Raw genomic sequence first — 24,996 nt, 5'->3', positions numbered from 1 at the left:
ATTACCTGCAGCAATTTTTCAACCAGATTGCTAGGCCCCACCCCCAGAGTTTCTAATTCAGTAGGTCTGGGGTATAGCCCAAGAATGTGCATTTCTCCTACGTTCCCAGGTGATACTGATGCTGCTGGTCCGATGATCACACTTTCAGAAGCACCATTTCTACGGGCTTGGTTGTAAGGGATTGAATCAAAACATCTGTACACAGTGTCTAAGCAAGAGATTTAGTCAGACAGGCCAGAGTCAACATTGCTCACTCAGGCAACGCAGGTTTTAGTGGTGGTCTTCAAAGTACCCAGGACAGTGCCCATTTAGCTTGTTGCTCCAAAACTTTCTTTGGACAATGGCATATTGTCCCTTAGAAAAAAGCACATCCCTGATCAGTTTGATTTAGACTGTCTGGGCCTACAAAGGGAAACCCTGGTGGTGTAGTGGTTAAGTGCTACGGCTGCTAACCAAAGGGTCGGCAGTTCGAATCCGCCAGGCACTCCTTGGAAACTCTATGGGGCAGTTCTACCCTGTCCTATAGAGTCGCTATGAGTCGGAATCAACTCGACGGCACTGGGTTTGGTTTTTTGGTTTTTTTGGGGCCTACAGAGGCCAATTTGTGCCCTCTAGGAAAGATGTCCTCATCTGCTCAGGTGCTCCGGGTCTGCGTCCACACAGCCTCCAGGCAGGCCTGGGGTTCGTTCCCCAGAATTTTGCAGATATTGTCTCCCAGGCAAAACCTACAGTTTCTCCTCATTGTCACTTCCTTCTTCTATCATCTGCTCTTATCCTGGGCCAGGAGATCTGGCAATAGGAGCTTTGGCAGACCCTTTTTTTCGGATATCATTCGAAGAATCTAGATCCCAAAGTTCCTGGGTAATAATATGAAATCTGAGATTATGAAGAAGTTATCAGATTGACTGGCAGGTATGTTTCCATTGTGTGCTGCCACAACTATTCAAGATAAATAAGAGGTACTCATGAACATTGTGTTTTGAATGAAAAATACAAGCTTTTTTATCTAGCTGATGGGCCTTGCACCTAATAGTTTTTGGCCTGGTTTTTTGGAGTGACTTCCATCCCATGCCTGTTGCTTTTATACCATTCATTTTATATATTTTAAAATGTTTGGAGAAGAGCTGCTCAGGTTTTATAAATGGTGTTTTTCTCCTTCTGTTAGGTCTCTCTGCAATGCAATCAATGTTTACAACCTCACCTGCAATAACTGTTCAGAAAACTGCACCGATGTTCTGTTTAGTAACAAGATTACCTTCTTAATGGACCTCCTGATACACCAGTTGACGGTATGTAATATTATTGCTTTGAGTTAGAAGCAGTTAAGGTTTGAGACATATTCCCTGCAGAGAAAAGCTAAAGGAATTCAGTTTATTTACTCTCCAGATGAAAAGAAGTGAAGATTGGGACGGTAAAGTACTCCCTGGCAGTAAAAGGAACCTCTAAATAATTTGAAAATTTATATTGGATTCTTCTAAATTCCAATATTTAATGAATAATAGGCTTGTACCACTTGCCAAGATTACAAATTTACAGGGTTAGATTGGGGCTTTGGAATCAGTTGAACCCAAAGCCAAACCTCTGAGGCCACAGGAATTCCTGAGTACTCTGGAAGGGAAAAAAGCTGTTGCCAGCTTAGTTGAAAGGGTCGATTTTAAAAGGAATTTTCGATGGTCATTGAGATTTAAAAAAAAGCGAGAAACTCCCCAGTCAGAAAGGGGCAAACCTGTTAGACTTTTAAAATGGGAACAAGCAGCCAATTGTAGCCTTAAATTTTACTTCAGCTCACAGATGTTGAAAGAGGTAATCTCGGGATAACAACCAAAGGTTTAAGTCTGACAGCATCGGTCCAGAACAGAGCCCTGGGGCCAGAAGTTTTCCGGTGAAGTTTCTGAGCCCCTGAGGTATTGATGCAAAGTTGTTCCCAATCTGCAAGTTTACATCTCAGGAGATTTATTCTTCAGAACCTGTTTACCTTTATTCAGCACACGGTTCTAACAGCCCTTCCTAAATTCAATGCTTTTTGCTCTCTTCCCTCCTCCATATGGTTAATTTCTACGCATTCTACAAACCTTAACTGGCATAATGGTACCTTCTTCATAAACCTTCCCTAACTTAACCCTTTCCCCGAGTCCAGATTAGGTAGTCTTATGGGCTCATAGGCATCTTAATGCTTATACCTTTCATAGAATTGACCACTTTGAATTATAATTGACTATTGATGCATCCGTTTCCCCCAAAATCCAAAAAAACTAAACCCGTTGCTGTCAAGTCAATCCCAACTCATATAATGACTGCCAGTGGTAAAATCAAAGGGACAGGTGCTAACTTATAACTGTCTCCAAGGTCTTAACACAGGGCCTGATACTTAACAGATCCACTAAGTCCTTGATTGAATGTATGAGTGAATAAATGAATCCCAACACATCACAAGCTGAAAATCAGAAAGGGAATTATGAAGCCCTTATAGGCTAGCACACTGACAATGAAAGGGAGCAGCAGTGAGGGAGGACAAAGCTAGACACAGACCTACAATGGCTGTTTATACTGATGACGCTGAATCATCAGTAGAAGGCTGAATTTTATGTGGTTTTATCTACAAAAGAAGGCGTTAAGATATAGGTAAGACATTTAGCAAAAAAAAATCTATCAGAAATAGTTGAAAGGCAAAACAAGAAAAGACTTAACATTTTTTGTATAGTCTTATTTTTTTTATATCCTAGGTATTTTATTATGTATTAGTCAATACTATTATTCTTATTTTAGAGATGAGGAAACTTGAGTTCCAGTGAGGTTAACTTGGCCTCAGCTACACAGATAGTAAGTCAGAGAGCCAAGAGTCAAACCTAGGTCTGTAAAACCCAAGCTGAGGAACAGTCTACAGATAAGTGAACTCCACACTATTTTTGTAACATTTCTGTTTAAATTATTTCAAAATAAGAAGCGAAAAACCAATCCCACACTCCCCCATCACTCCATGCTGAATCATCTGGAAGAATTTGCTCTGGGAAACTTATTTTCTGCTGGTACTGGAAGAAGAGACATTAATGTACTCTGAACAGAACCAGTAATGGAAGAGAACCCTATGTGAAATGTGACGGAATGAGGGAGAAAACTTAAACACGTGACCTCCATCCTGGCTCTTCACTCCCTTCTGGTCACAAATTATTCTCATTTAGAGAAACCTGTGCTACATATGAGGCAGTTCATTTATTCTCTCACCCAGTAACGGTTTAGTGCCTACTATGTTCCAATTCCAGAGAAGTAGAGAATATGACTCCTATGTTCTAGAAGCTCTCTGCTTAAGGGTGGGAACAGACCCATAGACAACAGATAGTAAAGGCCGTGAGGGCAGCCTGCACTGAGTGCTGTGGAAGCAGAGGAAGGAGTTCAGTAGCTCTGCCTGGGATGTCACAAAAGAGGAACGTTTGAGCTAGACCTTAACTACTCATAATAAAAAAAAATCATTTATTGTCTACCATGTGCCAGGAGCTTGTAAGGTGCTTGATCCTCTCCCCAATTTCCTCTCAATAACATTCTCTTGCTTGTGACCTCAAGGTTTCCTGACGCTTAGAAAAGCTTTTAATCAACCGATGTTGCCATATTCTATGTTTATTCTGCTTTGTGAATTTTGCTGTTTGGAACTCGGATCCTGGGACAGTTGTTTGCTAAATACATTTTATCCCTCCCCTTCTTATGTGTGGCACTTCTGGATTTGTCAGTATGTTTTATTCTCTAGTTGTCAATTCCGATGCTGCTGTGACTATGTTTGTGGCCATAGGAAGAGGAAGGTGTGTTTCCCAGGTTATTTTTATTTTTTGTGGGAGGTGGGGTGGGTATAGTTGGCAATGGTGACTTTTACATTTCTAGAAATCTTTTGAATACATTTCTATTTTTCTTGTTAACTTAGGTATATCCCTGGTTTTAATGTACGTGTAACTGAAATATGGATCCCTAACTTGATTATTGTTATTGTTAACAGCGTTCAAGTCAACCCCCGACTTATGGCAGCCACATACACAATGGAATGAAACGCCGTGCCATACCCTTGATTGGTTGCAGGCTTGATACCCAAAAACAAACCCATTGCCATTGGGTCAATTCCAACTCGTGGCAGCCCTGTAGGACAGAGTACAACTGCTTCATAGGGTTTCCAAGGTTGTAAATCTTTACTTAAGCAGACTGCCACATCTTTCTCCCAAAAAGCAGCTGGTGGGTTCATACATGGACCTTTCAGTTAGCAGCTGAGTGCTTAACCACTGTACCACCAGGGCTGCTCATAGTAAACCAAACCCATTGCCAATTCATAGCAACCTCGTAGGACAGAGAGTAGAACTGCCCCATAGGGTTTCTAAGTTGCAGCTGGTGGATTTGAACTGCTGACCTTTTGGTTAGCAGCCAAACACTTAACCACAGCCCCACCAGGGCCCCATAGTTCTTGATAGTACCATTTAAATAAAAAAAAAAAAACCCAGGATAGGAAATATTTGTCAGCACATATTCCAACTCATTTTCTTTAGAAAGAAGCATGAAATAATTAATCGAGGTCTGGTGGAATGTATAAGACGCCTGATTATCAGGCCTCTCAACCCTCCTGACTCTGTAGCAGACCAACCAACTTAGAAGAATTTTTTCTTCCAGTCTAACCACTTGGAATTTGTTTTTGCACTCTTGTATTTCATTTCAGTAGGTATGAACAAAGCACTGTACAGATGTCAGGATTATAGAAGTGAACTGGACATAGTTCCTTTACCCTAGAAGCCCACAGTTGAGGAAAGAAATTGCATACATAAATATTAAAAACAGACTGTAAAGAGTCCATAATGTTATCAGAGCTACAGAGTAGCCCAAGCAACCTGGAAGAGTGCCTGGCACTTAATAGGTGCTTGTTAAATATTTGATGAATGTATGAATGAATTCTAGCTTGGGACATTGGAGAGGCTTTTCAGGAGACATTGGATTTGACTATGCCTTGAGGATGGGTAGAGCTTATGCAAATCTGGATTTATCATTTTTACAAAAGATAAGTTAGCACATTATTCATAACGTTTTCACGGGCTAATGCTTTTCAGAAGTAGACTGCAGGGTCCTTCTTCCTAAAGTGTTGAAGAGCAAAGATGTCACCTTGAAGACTAAGGTGCACCTGACCCAAGCCATGGTATTTTCAATCACATCATATGCATGTGAAAGCTGGACATTGAATAAGGAAGACTGAAGATGAGTTGACGCCTTTGAATTGTGATGTTGGCAAAAAATATTGAATATACCATGGACTGCCAAAAGAACGAACAAATCTGTCTTAGAAGAAGTACAACCAGAATGCTCCTCAGAAGCAAGTATGGTGAGACTGTGTCTTACATACTTCGCGCATGTTGTCAGGAGGGATCAGTCCCTGGAGAAGGACATCATGCTTGGCAAAGCACAGGATCAGCAGAAAAGAGGAAGACCCTCAACAAGGTGGATTGACACAGTGGCTGCAACAATGAGCTCAAGCACAACAACAATTGTAAAGATTGCTCAGGACTGGGCAATGTTTCATTCTGTTGTGTGTAGGGTCGCTATGAGTCAGAACCAACTCGACAGCACCTAACAACAACACAACAACAAGTTAGCACGTGGCACTGTAAAGGCACATGGCCCTTCTTAGAACACTTTTTTTGCAGTGTAGATAGTAAGTAGGATTTTTAGGATAAGCTCTTGGGGAATTTATTTGGAGCCCTGCAAAACAGTTCATTTAAACAGGCTTCCTCTAGGCATTATGGTTAAACAGATGTTTTATCTTCCAAGACACGTGAAAGCTTAAAATATGCTAAAGCAAATTTCTTCCTTTGTTCAATAAATTATTGTCAAGCATCTTCTCTGTGTCTAGATAGTTCCAGTGCACAAAATAGTGAGTCTCTGGCCTCAGTATATCTCCTTCAGAAGACCAGACATGTACATTGGAAGGTAGTAAAAAGACCAGTCAAAGTAATACTGAGTACAGTGAAAATAGATTTATAGGTTTTTAATGTTGGATAATATCTAACTAGTCCATATACAGTTGAGCAAATTGAGATATGGAAAAAGGATCATACAGCTACCTAATGGCACAGTCATGACCTGGACTCTAGTCCCCTGAGTCCCTGTCCAGGACTTCCCTTCCTATAAGCTAAACCGATTTGTCCCCACTTAATTGAGTTGACAAATAAAACAGAGCATTATTTTTGTGTCTTTAATTTCTATATGTGTTTAATATTGTTACCTAGGAAGAATATATTGAAAAGGCATTTAATTAAAAGATTTATAATTTCTTGACGTTTATTGCATTTTGAAAAACATTAAATATTTCATTAGCAGCCTTATTTTTAATTCATAGTGACCTGTTCTTCATGAAATATTTAAAGAATATGCTTATAAATTGTGTGTATGTATTTTCTGGAGCCAAGGAGATTGTTAATTGAAAAGGGATGTACGAGCCTTAAATAATTGATATGATATTGTTGGATCAAAGAGGCTGTTGGTGAGCTCTTCAAAAGGTGACAAGAAAGCCCTGAATACAAACAAAGAAAATCTAAGTGCAACCTGTGGCAGCAAGGGGATTGTTTTTCACTGAGTCATATGCTGCACCATCCAGATGCCTGTTCGATTTTCATTATAGCAGCAGAGGATTGGGACACCCAATCACCACATTGTTTTCTTTGTACAAAGGAGCCAGAACATTGACCCCTTAGTTAATTACAAGAGAACAGAAATCCTTCAACATTCTACAGGTGACAGTGCTCTTCCTGGTGCCAGCTGCGTCTTGCTTCCATCGTCCCTCACTATGTGGCACTTGTTCAGCCTGTCAAGGCCACTTTGCCCTTTCCTTCCTCAAAATGTGTACTGTCTGTCCAATACATGTGTCTTATTGACACAGAATATCAGAACCAGAGAGGAGGCCTTCAGAGTGTCTGGTCTAGTTCAGTCCACTTATTTTGTAAATGAAGACAGCAGAACTCAAAAGAGGAAAGAGATGGCAGATACATGGGGCAGAGGTACATGCCAAAAGTTTCAAAGGTTGTTAACAGTAAAACTGGGATTCAAATTTAAGTCTTCTTTAAATCCCAACCATGATTTTTCCACTATATTCCAAGTTACACTGCTAATTTAAATTTGGTGAGAACAGTTAAGAGGTGTTGTGATTACTGTGGAGTTTTATTCTCAGAGCTACCTTTAGAATTCAACTAATAAAAGAATACGGGTCATATTATAACTCTAAATACCCTTTCATTGCAGTCATATGAAATGGTATCATCACTACCATCATCACTATCACTTTAAGTCATGAAGACTACTTGAGGGAGAGATTGACACATCCACCATCAGTGGAAATTTCAGCTTACAGCTTTTCAATATCAGTAGGTAAAGCAAACAAAAAAATTGGTAAAGATGCAAAAGGTTTGAAGAAACAATTAACAAACTTGGTTTAATGCCCATAGATAGAACCCGATGTGCAACGTTAGAGAACACACATTTTTTATAAGAAGTCTTGACAAATTTGAAAGAATCAGTACCATACAGATAATTCAGTTCTGCTTCCTGTATGTTGAATAAATGCTTGTCAGACCAACCCTCCTACAGATAACATGTACAATCTCTGGATAAAGTATAAAGAAACAAATACCTGAATTTACTGATAATTCTGGATAGGAATAGCACTTGCATGAAGGGAATAGCATTGGATGAGATTTCCAGTTTTATGGCTTTTGGCCTGAAAGAAGGCCACAGTTGGTGCTGCATGGAGTGTCAAGAACTCTGGTAGAAAATCCACAGTCTTTGTGGCTTGAGGACAGACCTGAAGACAAAGATGGCTGCTAGAAAGTGAGGGGGATATTCAGAAACAAGAAAGCCAGAAAGGGAGAGCTTCTAATTGTTTATAAACATGTGATTAATCCTTGAGCCATGCATGTGTAGGATAGACTCTTAAGTACCTCCGCTGAAGATAAAAGAACTGAACTGAGATTTGAGATACTATCTGTCTTAGGCTGAGTTCTCTAGAGAAACAAAACCAGTGAAACATGTATATAATCCATGGGTCAGGCATCAGGCTGGAGGCTTCACCTGACTAACATAACTGCAGGGGTTGATGAACCTAAGATTAGCAGGTAAACTGGCTGGCTGCTGGCTTAAATCCCTAGAACTAGAGCTCAGATAATGAGATGACAAGGCAAATGCAAGGTCTAGAGCAGAGCAAAAGCCAGAAAGTCCATATATATATATTGGATGCAGGCCACACCCCAAGGAGACTCTCTTTCAGCTGATTGGCTGTTCATAGCAGATCTCATCAAGGAGGTGATTACATTATATCAGATCTCATCATGGAAGCGATTACATCGTTATGTAACTGCCAAACTACATCATAACTGCCAAGCCACTAAGAATCATGGCCTAGCCAACTTGATGCACAGCCTTAACCATCACACCGACCAAGAATAGACTTTTGCAGTTTCAGTCTAACGAAGTCAAGTGCCTGTTAAAAAAGGAAAAAATTGAAAAACACTCGTCAGAGGAATATAACAGAAGCCAGAGTCTCCACAGCATAATATTCACAATATCCGGAATTGTTCAGCAAACAAAGAAAACAAAAATATGACCCATTCTCAAGAGGAAAGGCAATGAATGGAGACCAACCCTGAGATGACAGAGATGTTAGAAATAGCAGACAATGATATTAAAACAACTATTATGACTAAGCTCAGTGACAGAAAGGAAAATAATACTCTTAATGAATGAAAGATGTGACATATCAGCAGAGAAGAAACATAACAAAAAAGCTCTCTAGAACAGAAAAATATAACTGAAAGAAAAAAGTCACTGGCTATTTATTACATGAGAAGAAATGATGAAAACAAAATTTCTACTAGACAGCACAGTAATTTGTAAGAGAGAGTCACTGATAGATGCAAAAAGTACTGGGCAAAAGTATGATGAGAAACAGCATATTTGCATAGTCTCAAAATAACTCCAAAATACTTTTAATTACAAAGGGGAAAGGGGTAATTTTACAATAAAGAAAGTGGGTAGACTCCACCTTAACCAAATAAACAAAGTTAACGTCACCAATAACAGGACATATTGGTATAATTTAGCCTCTGATATGTTCCTCTTAGAAGCTCACAACATCACTTCTGTGGTATTCTTGGCAAAAATGCAATCTAATTGTAAGAAAACATCAGACAAACCTAAACTAAGGGACATTCACAAAATAATTGACCAAAACTCTTTAAAAAATACAAAGACAAAGAAATTGTCACAGATTTGAGGAGACTAAAGAGGCATGAAAACTAAATTCAATATGGGATCCTGCATTGAATTCTGGGTTTAAAAAAAAAAAAAGCAAAATTCTAATAAGATCTATAGGTTAGTTCACCATTTTGTATCAGTATTACTTTTCTGGTTTTGGTAATTGTACTGTAACTTTATAGGATGTAAACATTAGGGGTGGCTGAGAGAAGTTTAAAATTATTTCCAAAAAAAGAAAAGTTTGAATTTTTTTTTTTAATTTTTATTGTACTTTAAGTGAAAGTTTACAAATCAAGCCAGTCTCTCACATAAAAACTTATATACACCTTGCTACATACTCCCAGTTACTCTCCCCTCAATGAGACAGCCCGCTCCCTCCTTCCACTCTCTCTTTTCATCTCCATTTTGCCAGCTTCTAAGCCCCTCTACCCTCCCATCTCCCCTCCAGACAGGAGATGCCAACATAGTCTCAAGCATCCACCAGATCCAAGTAGCTCACTCCTCACCAGCATCCCTCTCCTACCCATTGTCCAGTCCAATCCATGTCCAACGAGTTGGCTTCGGGAATGGTTCCTGTCCTGGGCCAACAGAAGGTCTGGAGGCCATGACCACTGGGTTCCTTCTAGTCTCAGTCAGACCATTTAAGTCTGGTCTTTTTATGAGAATTTGGGGTCTGCATCCCACTGTTCCCCTGCTCCCTCAGGGGTCCTCCACTGCGTTCCCTGTCAGGGGAGTCATCAGTTGTGGCCAGGCACCATCTAGATCTTCTGGTCTCAGGATAATGTAGCCTCTGGTTCATGTGGCCTTTTCTGTCTCTTGGGCTCGTAATTACCTTCCGTCCTTAGCGTTCTTCATTCTCCTTTGATCCAGGTGGGTTGAGACTCATTGATGCATCTTAGATGGCCACTTGCTAGCATTTAAGACACCAGACGCCACTCTTCAAAGTGGGATGCAGAGTGTTTTCTTAATAGATTTTATTATGCCAGTTGACTTAGATGTCCTGTGAAACCATGGTCCCAAACCCCTGCCCCTGCTCGCTAACCTTCAAAGCATTCAGTCTGTTCAGGAAACTTCTTTGCTTTTGGTTTAGTCCAGTTGTGCTGACCTCACCTGTATTGTGTGCTGTCCTTCCCTTCACCCAAAGTAGTTCTTATCTACTATCTAATTAGTAAATATCCCTCTCCCACCCTGCCTCCCTCCCCCCTCTCGTAACCACAAAAGAATGTGTTCTTCTCAGTTTAAACTATTTCTCGAGATCTTATAATAGTGGTCTTATACAATATTTGTCCTTTTGCAGCTGACTGATTTCACTCAGCATAATGTCTTCCAGGTTCCTCCATGTTATGAAATGTTTCACAGATTTATCACTGTTCTTTATCGATGCGTAGTATTCCGTTGTGTGAATATACCATAATTTATTTATACATTCATCCGTTGAATGGCACCTTGGTGGCTTCCATCTTTTTGCTATTGTAAACAGTGCCGCAGTAAACATGGGTGTGCATATATCTGTTCGTGTAAAGACTCTTATTTCTCTAGGATATATTCCAAGGAGTGGGATTACTGGGTCGTATGGTAGTTATATTTCTAGCTTTTTAAGGAAGCACCAAATCAATTTCCACAGTGGTTGTACCATTTTACATTCCCACCAGCAGTGTAAAAGTGTTCCAGTCTCTCCACAGCCTCTCCAACATTTATTATTTTGTGTTTTTTGGATTAACGCCAGCCTTGTTGGAGTGAGATTGAATCTCATTATACTTTTGATTTGCATTTCTCTAATGGCTAATGATCGAGAACATTTCCTCATGTATCTGTTAGCCACCTGAATGTCTTCTTTAGTGAAGTGTCTGTTCATATCCTTTGCCCATTTTTTAATTGGGTTGTTTGTCTTTTTGTGTTTGAGTTTTAGCAGAATCATGTAGATTTTAGAGATCAGACACTGGTTGGAGATGTCGTAGCTGAAATTTTTTTCCCAGTCTGTAGATGATCTTTTTACTGTTTTGGTGAAGTCTTTAGATGAGCATAGGTGTTTGATTTTTAATAGCTCTCATTTATCTGGTTTCTCTTCGGCATTTTCAGTAATGTTTCGTATTCTGTTTATGCCATGTATCAGGGCTCCTAACATTGTCCCTATTTTTTCTTCCATGATCTTTATTGTTTTAGACTTTGTATTTAGGTCTTTGATCCATTTGGAGTTAGTTTTTGTGCATGGTGTGAGGTATGGGTCCTGTTCATTTTTTTGCAGATGGATATCCAGTTATGCCAGCACTATTTGTTAAAAAGACTGTCTTTTCCCCAGTTAACTGACACTAGGCCTTTGTCAAATATCAGCTGCACATATGTGGATGGATTTATATCTGGATTCTCAATTCTGTTCCATTGGTCTATGTGTCTGTTGTTGTACCAGTACCAGGCTGTTTTAACTATTGTGGCGGTATAATAGGTTCTAAAATCAGGAAGAGTGAGGCCTCCCACTTTGTTCTTTTTTTTTTTCAGTAATGCTTTATTTATCCGGGGGTTCTTTCCCTTCCATATGAAGTTGGTGATTTGTTTCTCCATCTTCTTAAAAAATGTCATTGAAATTTGGATTGGAATTGCATTGTATATATAGATGGCTTTTGGTAGGATAGACATTTTTACTATGTTAAGTCTTCCTATCCATGAGCAAGGTATGTTTTTCCACTTATGTAGGTACCTTTTGGTTTCTTACAGTAGTACCTTGCAGTTTTCTTTTTATAGGTCTTTTATGTCTCTGGTTAGATTTATTCCTAAGGATTTTATCTTCTTCGGGGCTACTTTGAATGATACTGATTTGGTGATTTCCTCTTGGATGTTCTTTTTGTTGGTGTAGAGGAATCCAACTGATTTTTGTATGTTTATCTTGAAACCTGATACTCTGCTGAACTCTTCTTTTAGTTTCAGTAGTTTTTTTTTTTGAGGATTCTTCAGAGTTTTCTGTGTATAAGATCATGTCATCTGCAAACAGAGATACTTTTACTTCTTCCTGGCCAATCTGGATGCCCTTTATTTCTTTATCCAGCCTAATTGCTCTGGCGAGGATCTCCAGCACAATGTTGAATAAGAGTGGTGATAAGGGGCATCCTTGTCTGGTTCCTGTTCTTAAGGGGAATGTTTTTAGAATCTCTCCATTTAGGATGATGTTGTCTCTTGGCTTTGTATAAATGCCCTTTATTATGTTGAGGAGTTTTCCTTCTATTCTATTTTGCTGAGAGTTTTTATCATGAATGGGTGTTGGAGAAAAGTTCGAATTTTTAAAAAACATTTCATTGAATGGGCATAATAGTAGAATGGAGATGACAGAGGAATGGATCATTGAACTTAAAAAGCTATATCAATAGAAATTATCTAATCTGAAGAACAAAAGGGGGAAAAAAGGAGTAAGAGTCTCAGGGGACTTGTGGGACAATATCAAGCAGTCTACAACACGTCATTGGATATACAGAAGGAGAGCAGAGATACAATGGGACACACCTATACCATTATCAAAAGAATGTTGCTGTTATTGTTGTTAGGTGCTGTTGAGTTGGTTCCAACTCATAGCAACCCATTATACAACAGAATGAAACACTGCCCGGTCCTGCATCACCTTCACAATCGTTGTTATGCTTGAGCCCATCGTTGCAGCCACTATGTCAGTCCAACTCATTGAGGGTCTCCCTAGTTTTCGCTGATCCTCTACTTTACCAAGCATGGTGTCCTTCTCCCGGGACTGGCCCCTCCTGACAACATGTCCAAAGTATGTGATATGAAGTCTCGCCATCCTTGTTTCCAAGGAGCATTCTGGATGTATTTCTTCCAAGAAATACTTTACCTCTACCGATCCTTTTTGTTTCCAATTTTGCATTTCAGTCACCGGTAATTATCAATGTATCTTGACTGCGTATTTGATCTATTTCAGACTGCAGAAGTTAATAAAAATCTTCGATTTTCCCATCTTTGGCATTAGTGGTTGGTGCGTAAATTTGAATAATAGCCTAACTTTCCAACTTCTCACGAGAGGTCAGAAGAAAGTGATCATCTTTAAAATGCTGAAAGAGAAAAAAACTATCAACCTAGAAGTCTGTATTGAGCAAAAATTAGTCACCAAGAACGAAAGTAAAATAAATGCATTTTCATATTTAAAAATTATACACCTAAGAGAATTTGTCAGCAACAGACCTGCATTACAAGAATTGGTAAAGGAATTTCTTAAGGGTGAAGCAAGTGATACCAATTGGAAATTGGTTTCTTCAAGAAAGAATAAAGAACAATGAAAATGGAAATATTCTCCCATTAGTATCTTTTAAGGTTGTGTGTGTGTGTGTGTGTGTGTGTGTGTGTATGGAGCTCTAGTGTTGCAGTGGTTAAGAACTCAGCTGCTAACCAAAAGGATGGCAGTTCAGATCTACCACCTGCTCCTTGGAAACCCTATGGGGCAGTTCTACTCTGCCCTATAAGGTCGCTGTGAGTCAGAATCAACTTGATGGTGATGTTTTTTGTTTTTTTTTTTAATGATTAAAACAAAAATTTTAACATTGTCTTTTAGAGTTATAACGTATTTCAGTGTACTGTATATGATAACTATAGCATAAAGGGTGGAGAGGACATAAAATGAAAAGGTTACAAGCTTTCTACATTTTACATAAAGTGGTACAATATCAATTCTAAGTAGACCGTGAAAAGATAGGACTGTATATTTTAATCCATGGATCAGTCACTAACAAAATACCATAAAATCCAACAGGTAAATTAAAGTGATTTTCTAAAATATATGCAGATAGTCCCAAGAAGGAAGGAAAGGAGCAAGAGTGGAACGAAACACAGAAGAGACAGACAATAAAACAATAGGCCTAAATCCAACATATCGATAATTACATTAAGTGAAACATACAAAATACTGTAGTTAAAAGGCAGAGATTATCAGAATGGCCAAAAAGGCCCAACTATATTCCATCTACATGAGATGCATTGTAAATATAGACACACAACCTATATAAATATAGGTTGAAAGTAAATGGATGGAAAAGATACATCATGCAAATTGTACACGTAAGAAGGCTGGTGCTCCAATATTAATATCAGATAAATTGGGCCTTAATATACAGTATATTAATAGCAATAAAGACAGTGCATAATGATCAAACCAAAACCATTGTCAAGTCGATTCCAACTCATAGTGATCCCATAGGACAGAGTACAACTGCCCCATAGGGTTTCCAAGAAGCAGCTGGTGGATTCAAACTGCCAGCCTTTTGGTTAGCAGCCGTAGCTCTTAACCACTGTGCTGCCAGGGCTCCCTTTGCGTAATGATAAAAGGGTCAAATTAATCAGAAGATATAACAATAACAAATGTGTATGTGCCTGATAACAGAGCTTCAAAGTATATGAAGCAAAAATTGGTAGAATTAAAGGAAGAAATAAACAGTTCTTTTCTCATAGATGGGTATTTTAACTTCCCTCCCTTAGCAAATGATAGAACAGCTACCCCCCCCCGCAAAAAAAAAAGCGAAGACATAGATGACATGAACAGTGTAGCACTATCAACCGCCTTGACTTAATTGATATTTATAGGTCACTACACCCAACAACTGTAGAATATACATATTCTTTCCTAGCATACACAGTATGTTCAGCAAGACAGACTATGCTGGGCCATAAAACAATCTCAGTAAACTTAAAGAAATTTCGGATCATACGAAGCGTGTTCTCTGACGACAGTGGCATGGATTTAGAAATCAGTAACATAGCTACAAAATCACAAGGAACATTAGAAAATGTTTTGAACTAAATGTTAATGAGCATATTTTTGAAAAGCAGTGCTTAGAGGGAAGTTTGTACCTTTAAATAAAAGTATAATACAATCAGTTTCTCTGAATATAATGCAGTTAAGGTAGAAGTCAGTAACAAAAAAGGAATTTTAAAAATCCCTATATGTTTGGAGATAAAGAGATAACTAATGAACTCAGCGTTCATAAAATAAATCATACAGTTTTAAAAAGCAAAGTAGAAAAATAATGCAAATACTAACATATTGACATTTTGGGGATGCATCTAAAGAAAAACCATAAGAAAAACTTACACCCTTAAATACTTATCTTAGGAAAGAATAAGGATGAGCATTAATTTAAGAATCTTAGGTGAAGAATTATTAATTACTAAGTGAAAGAACGAGAGGAGCGCTGGTGGTACAGTGGTTAAGCATTCAGCTGCTAACTGAAAGGTCAGTGGTTCGAACCTACGAGCTGCTCCAAGGGAAGAAGATGAGGCATTCTGCTTCTGTAAAGATTACAGCCTTGGAAACCCTATGGAGCAGTTCTGCTCTATACTGTAGGGTCGCTAGGAGTTGGAATCAGCTGGACAGCAATGGGTTTGCTTTGGTTTTTTACATGAAAGAGTAACTTTATAGTGAGAAAATCTGGCACACACCACCTTATCAAGTGGTCCAAGTGAACATTATCTGTAATGCAACAAATCAAAATTTTCAGCCATCCTGAGAGACTACAATGAGGAGAACACAACATCACTTCTGTGATATTCCTGCAAAAAACAGATAATCTGAATCTCATCATGAGGAAACATCAGACCTACTCAAATTGTCCAACATTCTTCAAAATTATACCCTATAATCTTCAAAAGCCTCAAAATCATGAAAGCTCAAAGAGTCGCTGAGGAATTTTCAAGACTGGAAGATACTAAAGGCACATGACAACTAGACACAGCATGATTCTTAACTGGATCCTTTTGGTGTAAAAGACATTATTGGAACAATTGGCATATCTCGTGTGGGGTCTGAGAATTAGATAGTAATAAAGAATCTATGTTAATTTCTTGAATTTGATGGATATACTGTGGTTATGTAGGAGAGTGCCCCTGTGTGTTGGAAATACATAACAAAAGTAGCCGGTAATAGGGCATCATGTAAGCAACTTACTCTCACAAGGTTCAGGAAGAACGTTTTAGTTGCAATTTTTCTAAAGCTTGAGATTATTTATACACACACACATACACACATATGTAGATATTTTAAAGAAGTACAGAAATAAGTTCTAGAAATCTGGAAGGAGTTGATAAAGAGTTATGTATTTTCCATCAGCAGCATTCATTGACCATAGTAGCCGAAACACTCAGAATAATTTAAATGTTAGGGCTTAAATATGGTCTTGAACTTAAAAAGGTTTCTTTATTGAGGAAATTATTATTCTTTTGAAAATAAAGTGAAAGCTTTCATTGTAGGCTATATATCTCTAGCTGTGTAATTGAAGGTAAGAACATGCTTGGCATTTTTCAAGCTGAAAGAACTGAAGAAAAAAATCAAGCCTCGAGTTGTAATATTGAAGAATTCTATGGGCAAAATATTGAATGGCACAGGAAGCATCAAAAGAAGATGGAAGAAGTACACAGAGTCACTGTACCAGAAAGAATTGGTCAATGTTCAGTCATTTCAGGAGGTAGCATATGATTAAGAACCAATGGCATTGAAGGAAGAAGTCCAAGCTGCACTGAAGGCATTGGTGAAAAACAAGGTTCTAGGAATTGATGGAATATCAGTTGAGATGTTTCAACAGATGGATGCAGTGCTGGAGGTGCTGACTCGTCTATGCCAAGAAATTTGAAAGACACCTACCTGGCCAACTGACTGGAAGAGATCTATATTTGTCCCATTCCAAAAAAAGGTGATCCCAACGGAATGCAGGAATTATCTAACTGTATCATTAATATCACACACGAGTAAAACTTTGCTGAAGATCACTCAGAAGCAGTTGCAGCAGTACATCAACAAAGAGCTTCCAGAAATTCAAGCCAGATTCTGAACAGGATGTGGAACAAGGGATGTCATTGTAGATGTCAGATGGATCTTGGCTGAAAGCAGTGAGTACCAGAAAGATGGTTTACTTGTGTTTTACTGGCTATGCAAAGGCACTCAACTGTGTGGATCATAACAAATTATGGATAACATTGTGAAGAAAGGAAATTCCAGAACACTTAATTGTGCTCATGAGGAGCCTGTACATAGACCAAGAGGCAGTCTTTTGAACAGAAGAAGGGAATACTGCGTGGTTTAGAATCAGGAAAGGTCTGAGTCACGGTCGTATCCTTTCATCATACTTATTCGATCTGTATGCTGAGCAAATAATCGGAGAAGCTGGACTGTATAAAGAAGAATGAGGCATTAGGATTGGTCTTTTGCAGACCTCTTTAAAGTGTTAAAAATCAAAGATGTCACCTTGAGGACTAAGGTGCGCTTGACCCAACCCATGGTATTTTCAGTAGCCTCATATGCATTTGAAAGCTGGACAATGAATAGGAAGACCAAAGAAGAATTGATGCCTTTGAATTATGGTGTTGATGAAGAATATTGAATATACCATGGACTGCCAGAAGGATGAACAAATCTGTTTCGGAAGAAGACCAGTCAGAATGCTCCTGAGAAGCGAGGGTGGCAAGACTTCATCTCACATACTTTGGATATTTTATCAGTAAGGACCAGTCCCTAGAGAAGGACATCACGCTTGATAAAGTAGAGGGTCATTGAGGAAGAGGCTCAATGAGATGGATTGACGTAGTGGCTTCAACAGTGGGCTCAAATACAGCAACATTTGTGAGGATTGTGCAGGACTGGGCAGTGTTTCGTTCTGTTGAACATAGTGTCACTATGATTTGGAACCAACTCAGCAGCACCTAACAACAACAACAACATATAATTGAAACACATTTAGAATCCTTGCGAAAGGGATTTAAAAACATTTCTTTAACTCATTTTATAAAAATTCCTCAAAGGGCATGACAGCTGTTCATTGTACAATGTGTGACAATTTGTGGACAACACTGTGTAGTCATTTAATGTAGAAGTTCAGGAAAATGGGCAAGCCCAATCCCCAGGTGGGAAACCTGTATTATCCTTGGCTTCCTTTGATAGACAGTTCACGTTCTGGCTGCAAGTAGAGTACTAACTGTAAATGAAAAGCACAAAGACCATCATCAGCAATGCAAGAGAATAGTTCTATTCCTTTATGTCTAACAAGTCTGCATGTACAGGGCTTGATAGCTACTGTTTCGGAGAAGGAAGAGAGAATGGGAATAGAAGTCTGAGATAAACCTCACGAGGGTAAGAGTCATACACATGTACATGTGTGTACAGACTCAGAAAGTACAGAGATGAGGGAGAGAATGCAAGAGTGAGACTAAAAGGAAGACAGGAGTGAGGCCCAGAAGGAGAAAGAGACAAGGAGGGGTGCTGAGGAAGGAGAGAGAATGTAAAGGAAAATAGAAGAGGGTCGGGTATGGGATGGGGGTAGAAATTGGCAAGGTGAAAAACCCTGTTCAAGGCCTTTCCCAGGACCCTGTAATAATTCAGTTTCTCTGCCTGTCCTCTGAAGCTTGTATCCCAATATCATCATACTGAGAATTTGAATATAGCAGGGCATCAAGCAGAAGGCCTTCTGGCTTTTCCAGTAAATGAAAGAAAACAGTAATACCAGACATTAAAATGGTCATACACACAGCTAAGTTCCTGTTTCGATGCCCTTTCCCACTCTTCGAGGGGTTTTATGAGATGGGGGAAATGGACTGAAAGCATTCTTTATGGTTGGCCTCTGCTCTTGCTCAGTTCGTTCTCACCTGTGAAGGCAGTCTGTTTAGAGAGGAAAAGGCAGCAATATTAGGTCTCATTAACACCTCTGACTGCAACGAATGAAAGTCTTAACGTAGACCACACTTTTTAGTTCATGGTTGTGTTCCTTGAAAGATAACTTGCTTTCTGTTGAATTTTGACAATATAGTTTAACATTCCTGTGTTTTAAAAAGTGTGCTTTAAATTTCTTACAAACACACACTTAACCCTACAGCCCAGCAATCCCATTCCTAGGTATTTACCCAAGAAAAATGAGAACATTTCTCCATAAAAAGACTTGTACAGGAGTAATCTTAACAGTCTTATTCATAAGTAACTGAAATCCCCTAACAATACGCATGTCCATCAACACATGAATTAATAAACAAATTGTGGTATATCCATACAAAGGAATAATGTTTAGCAATAAAAAGGAATGAACTACTGATACACTCAACAACATGAATGAGTCTTAAAAACATTTTTTAGAGTGAAAAAGAACTAGATTCAAAAGTCTATCTAGTGTATGATTCTAGTTATTTGTAATTCTAGAAAATGGAAAATAATCCATAATGACAGGAAGTACATGACTGGCTGGAGCCAGGGGTGGAGGAAAACACTGACTTCAAAGGAGACAAGGGAACTTTTAGAGGTGATGAAAATGTTCTGTATCTTGATTGTGATAGTTGTTATATAGGGGTGCATATTTGTCAAAACTTGTTGAAGTGCACACTTATAATGGGTACAGTCTACAATTTCTCTTTAAAATGTGTTTTTGCAAATGTAGCAAAATGTTCTTAATTGGTGAATCTAGGTGAAGATTCATTGTATACCATTGTTGGTCTTTTCTGAAGGTTTGACTTTTTTTCAAAATAAAAAGTTAAAGAAAATGTGCCTTTGTTTACATGTAGGAGGGTACTTTGGCTTTTGGCATTGTAAGCTGATAGTATTTTTTTTCAGCCTGTATTTAGAGGTAAAAATACTCCTTCCAGAAAGAAACAATATAAAATGCTGATTGAATTATTGAGGGGAGAAGTAACCCAGGGGGTCAGGAACTGCACCACATTCATATGCTTTTATATCCATTCTTTCAAGCTACGCTCCTGCCTTTCTAACTCTGTGTCCTGATGTAGATAACATTGAGGGAAGGGGTATTGATTTTCTTTCCTCATATTTTAAGCAAACATAATTTATTCCTTTTTTTTTTTTTAGTTCCTTCAGGCAAGAATGTATTTTATTAGTTATCACAAGGAATATAGAGATAATACAATGTGGCACTTGGCCTCAAGAACCTTGTAATCTAACGCATGGGTCAGCAAACTACAACCTGCAGGCCAAACAGACCGTGGCCCGCAGGCCAAACCATCACTTGTTTGTAAATAAAGTTTTATTGGAACACAGCCATGCTCATTCATTTATGTATGGCTGCCTTTTTGCTACAAGGGGAAGGTTGAGTAGTGTACCAGAGACCATTTGGCCTGCGAAGTACATTTACCATCTGGCCCTTTGCAGAAAAAATTTGCCAACCTCTGGTCTAGTGGAATAGATAAGACATGGGTACCAAAGCAGGGAATGACATAAGCAAAGTGAAGATCAAGTGTTCTGAGCAGCCAGAGGAAGAGATTTCTTCCTAATAGGAAGATTGGAGAAGGCTTCATTGAGGAAGTGGTATTGGAAGCCAAGCCAAAGTAGGAATTAGGCAGGTGGAAATTTGAGGGAACGGCATGGTAAGTGGCTAGAGCAGGAGGCATAGAAGTAAAACTCTCCACATGCTCTTGAAAATAACCAAGTAGAGGGAAAAGCAGTGCTAATTCAGTAAGCACCCTTTAACCCACTTGTCATAGAATCACAGAATATCAAGACTGTGCAGAAATAAAGATTCTCGCAGACAACCCTTAGATTACAGGTGAAGAAATGGACAAGGAGAGGCTAAATGACTCATGCAAGGCTGCATACCAAGTGAAGAGGGAGCCATACTGGAAACCCAGTGCTTTTGCCTCCACATCTTCTGTTGGACACATTTGAGGCCCTTAAACCAGCATTTACTGAACTGGGTTGCCTCCCTACAGTGGCTTTCTAGGGCGGGGAGTCTCATCTAAGATGCGAGAATACAGATCAGAATCTGTAAAAGACTATTTCCAATCACACATGCTCTCACCTCATTTGAGATCTTACCGTGTACAGTGAGAAATGTCACTGCTAGAAATATTTTCCCTAAATGAATGTTGTGGAGGAGGAAGACCAAAACTTTTTTTTTAATCCTACATTTCACATACAGTTTAAATGATATTTGATAAGTCATTTTAGGCAAACAAATAGATGACATGATTTTGAAAACTAAATATTGCTGATTTATGACTACCTTGATGAATTCTGACTTCTGTGTTGGATCAGATTACCCTTCCTGAGACTAGTACTTTCATATTTTTCTCTTTAACAGTTTCATTTCTGGCTGTGTTTTTTGTCCAAACTTTGCCAGAAATTAAGCTATCATTTGTGAAATGCCAGCACCATCAAGCTTTATTGTGTTACCATCACCAGGAACTGTCCAATAGAAATAACAGCTCATTGGATTCTGCCCATATGTACCATCCTTTCCTGTTATAATCAAGGATCTAAAAGAACTGTCTGCATCCAGTCTTTTACTTTCACGCTACACATTCACTCTCTACTCAGTTTAATTTGGTCTTTTCTCCCACCGTGCCACTCAGAGTGTTCTCACCAAGACTACCAGTGAAAGTCTCCCCTCCCTTGGTTTGTGTCAAACCTCCCTGCAGACTTTCTCTGCTCTGGGCTGTCCTGCAACTGTTAGTGTTTCCCAGCATTCCTGTTTGAGTTTCCCTTTCTTCCCCCTTCTGCTGTATAATCTTCATGAACAGTTTTATGTTTATGGCTTTAACTATTGAGCATACACTGATGATCCCAAGTCAGCATCTCCATACTTAGTACCTGGAGCTTAAAACTAGCATTCCCAAAACTGACCCATTCTCCCCCTCAAAATCTACTTCTCCTCCTATGTTCCTCATCCTGACAAATGACAGTACCGCCTAAGCCAGAAACTAAGGAAGTATTTTAAAACCTTCCCTCCCCTCATTGCTCTTTTATCCCATATACCAAATATGCAGTTAATAAGATTATTTTCCATTGCTCATCATCTCTCATTTGTAACAATATAGTAGGCTCCTTCCCTGCCTTTACTTTTAACTCCTTCCATAATAGCCTTCATATTTTGACAAGAGCCATTTTTCTAAAATGGAAACTCTTCATATTATCCCCTTGCTTAAAACTCTTCATTGGCTTAAAATCCCTCATTGGCTCAGCCATCTCAAGATTGAGAGCCCCAAACTCAATGAAACATACCAGGCCTTTTGTGATCTGATAGCCTGGTTCCCCACTGCACTGGCTATACCCTCCAACTTGTAGCTCCCTCAGTGTTCACTCACTTTCATGCCTTCCTTCACGCTGTTTCCTCTTGTAGACTCCTCACTGCCCCACATCACCACTACCCTGCCAGACTGGTTCTCTTCCTGTGAAGCTTACGTCAGGGGCTACCTCCTCCAGGCAGTATTTGTTCCTTGTGCCAGTACTCTCGCACTGCTGTGAGTTTACTTCTAGCTAGGGCTGTAATGATCACATGGATTTCTAATTATGCAGGACTGCAACTTTCATCTTCACCCCTTGAGTTTAGGACGTAGTTGTATTCAAAAAATATTTGATAAATGAGTGAATTTAATGTGTTTTGTGGATCAGAGAATTATACTGTCATTTCAAGTACAGGTGAAACGTAACAGTACATTTCCTTTTTCATATGAATTTATATACTTCATCATGTACATATAACTACTTCTTTAAACTGAAGGGATTTTTCCAGAATGTCCATCTCCTTTCTATAAAGTAGATGGCATGGCTCAGTGATTATCCATAACACATCTCCTCTCTTGGCTTTCTACTCATAGGTGTTTTTACAGTTTTTCTAAATAGAAATGGGAGTGAATTTTGCATTGATCTCTTTCTATTTAGAAAAACTGTAAAAACACCTATGAGAAAAATAATATACACTTGTTTTTCCTGAAGTTCTGCCTTTAAAACTTCCAGAGATTCTTTTGCATTTTTTGCTGAATATGAAACACATTCTTTGGGGTAGCTATTGCAATGGGAAACAATGTTTAAGTGATTCATTAGCACTGGATAAAGCCTGGATCTTCATTTACTTAATCACGGTTACTTGTTGAAGTGCTCTGGAAAGTGGTAATAAAAATTCCCTCACATTTGTTTAGTGCTTTATAATTTTCTAGCACTTTCACATGTCATCTTGATGAATCCTCACTACACTATAGCATAGTAGTTAAGGACACAGGCCCTGGAGTAGATTGCCTGCATTGAAATCCTAACTGTTTCATAATTTAACCCTTCTAAACGTTAGTTTTCTTATCTGAAAATAGGAATAACAATACCACTGTCGCGAGAGTATGGTATGGGTTAAGTGAGATGAACTGGGTGAAGCTGTTACCATAGTATCTCACATTGTTAAATGCTCACTAAATGTTAGTTATTATTATTAATTCCTCTTCTACCACTACTGTTATTACTACAAGAAAAATTGCTGTGCAGTGGCAGTGGGTATTACTTCCTGGAAGAATCAGAGACCTTAAGAAGGGGTTAAGTGTTCGTGCGACACCACCACCACCATGGTGGTGTCAGAGAAGCCAAGTGGGGATAATATGAAGAGTTTCCATTTTAGAAACCATCCAGCAGTTAATGAGGCCCCTACTCGGGGGTAATGAGATTCTCCTCCCCTTCTTACCAGGATGGTGTCAGAGAGTCTTAAGTTGGATGCCAGGACTTTCACCATGTTCAAATAGTAACTAATTCCCTGCCCCGGTTCTGGGTGCAGTGTCAGTGGAGGCCACATGGGAAGCTGTGACAAGGCACCTCCTCCTCTCCAAGCCAGGATGGTGTCAGCAGAGGACTACTGAGGAACTTGAATGTCCTACTCATTAATAACAAGGGACCATCCCCATCCCAGGGTGTCTATGAGGGCTAAGTAGGGAACCTGAACTTCCACCCCCACCTGATAGTAATTGAAGTGGCATCAACACAATATCAGAGATCCAAACCAGTTGCCATCGAGTCAGTTCTGACGCATAGTAACCTCATGTGTTGCAGGGTAGAACTATACTCCATAGGATTTTCAAGGCTGTGACCTTTTGGAAGTAAATCACCAGTCCTTTCTTCTAAGACACATGCTATTAATAAATTAATAAAACCCAGAGTCTCATAACATATACCCAAAATGTCTAGGATACAATTGAAAATCACTTGTAATACCAAGAACCAGGAAAGTCTCAACTTGGATGAGGAAAGCCTGTCAGTATATGTTGCAGTTATCTCATATGGATCTCAAAGCAGCCATCATGAAACTGCTTCAATGTGTAATTACAAATATGCTTGAAACAAATGTAAAATAAAGTCTTAGCAAGTAAATAGAAGATACAAATAAGAATCAAATGGAAATATTAGAAGTAAAAACCACAATAACCAAAATTTTAAAGCTCAGTGGATGTGCTTAACAGCAGAATGGAATGGAAAGAATCAATGAACTGGAAGATAAAACAAGAGAAATTACCCAGTCTATAAAACAAAAAGAAAAAAGACTGGAAAAAACACGTGAACAGAGCTCCAGGGCATGTGGGACTGTAACAAAAGACTTGATTTTCTTATCATCGGAATCATAGAAGGAAGAAAGGAAGAGGTCAGGGCTGAAAAGGTCTTTGAAGAAATAATGGCTGAAATTTCCCCAAATTTTGCCAAAGATAAAAATTTACAGGTTCAAGAAACAGAGCAAACCATAAACAGGATAATCCCAAGGAAATTATATATATTATAGTCAAACTTCTGAAACCTGAAGACAACATCTTGAAATCAGTGAGAGAAAAATGACATCTTTCCTATAGAAGAAAAGCAATTCAAATGACAGGAGATTTCTCATCAGAAATCATGAAAGCCAGGAGGAAGTGACAGAAAATTTTTCAAGTGCCGAAAGAAAAGTGTTGTCTACCCAAAATTCTGTATTCATTGGAACTATCCGTCAGGAATAAAGGTGAAAACAAGACATTCTCAGATGA

The 24,996-nt window shown here is 38.9% G+C and overlaps 1 protein-coding gene across 14 annotated transcripts in view; it reads left to right on the top strand.

Moving 5' to 3' along the window:
- The window catches only part of SCAPER (S-phase cyclin A associated protein in the ER), a 492,396-nt gene that overhangs the window by 350,392 nt on the left and 117,008 nt on the right, over nt 1–24,996 (top strand). For all 14 annotated transcript variants that reach the window (XM_023552952.2, XM_023552948.2, XM_023552950.2 and 11 more), the window contains one exon: nt 1,166–1,289. In XM_023552952.2, coding sequence (XP_023408720.1) covers nt 1,166–1,289 — 124 coding nt within the window. The remainder of the gene's footprint in view (nt 1–1,165; nt 1,290–24,996) is intronic.

Source organism: Loxodonta africana, chromosome 13 (assembly GCF_030014295.1).
Source record: "Loxodonta africana isolate mLoxAfr1 chromosome 13, mLoxAfr1.hap2, whole genome shotgun sequence".
NCBI lineage: Eukaryota > Metazoa > Chordata > Mammalia > Proboscidea > Elephantidae > Loxodonta > Loxodonta africana.
Note: the sequence above shows the minus strand (reverse complement) of the source record. Positions and strands in the feature narration are given on the sequence as shown.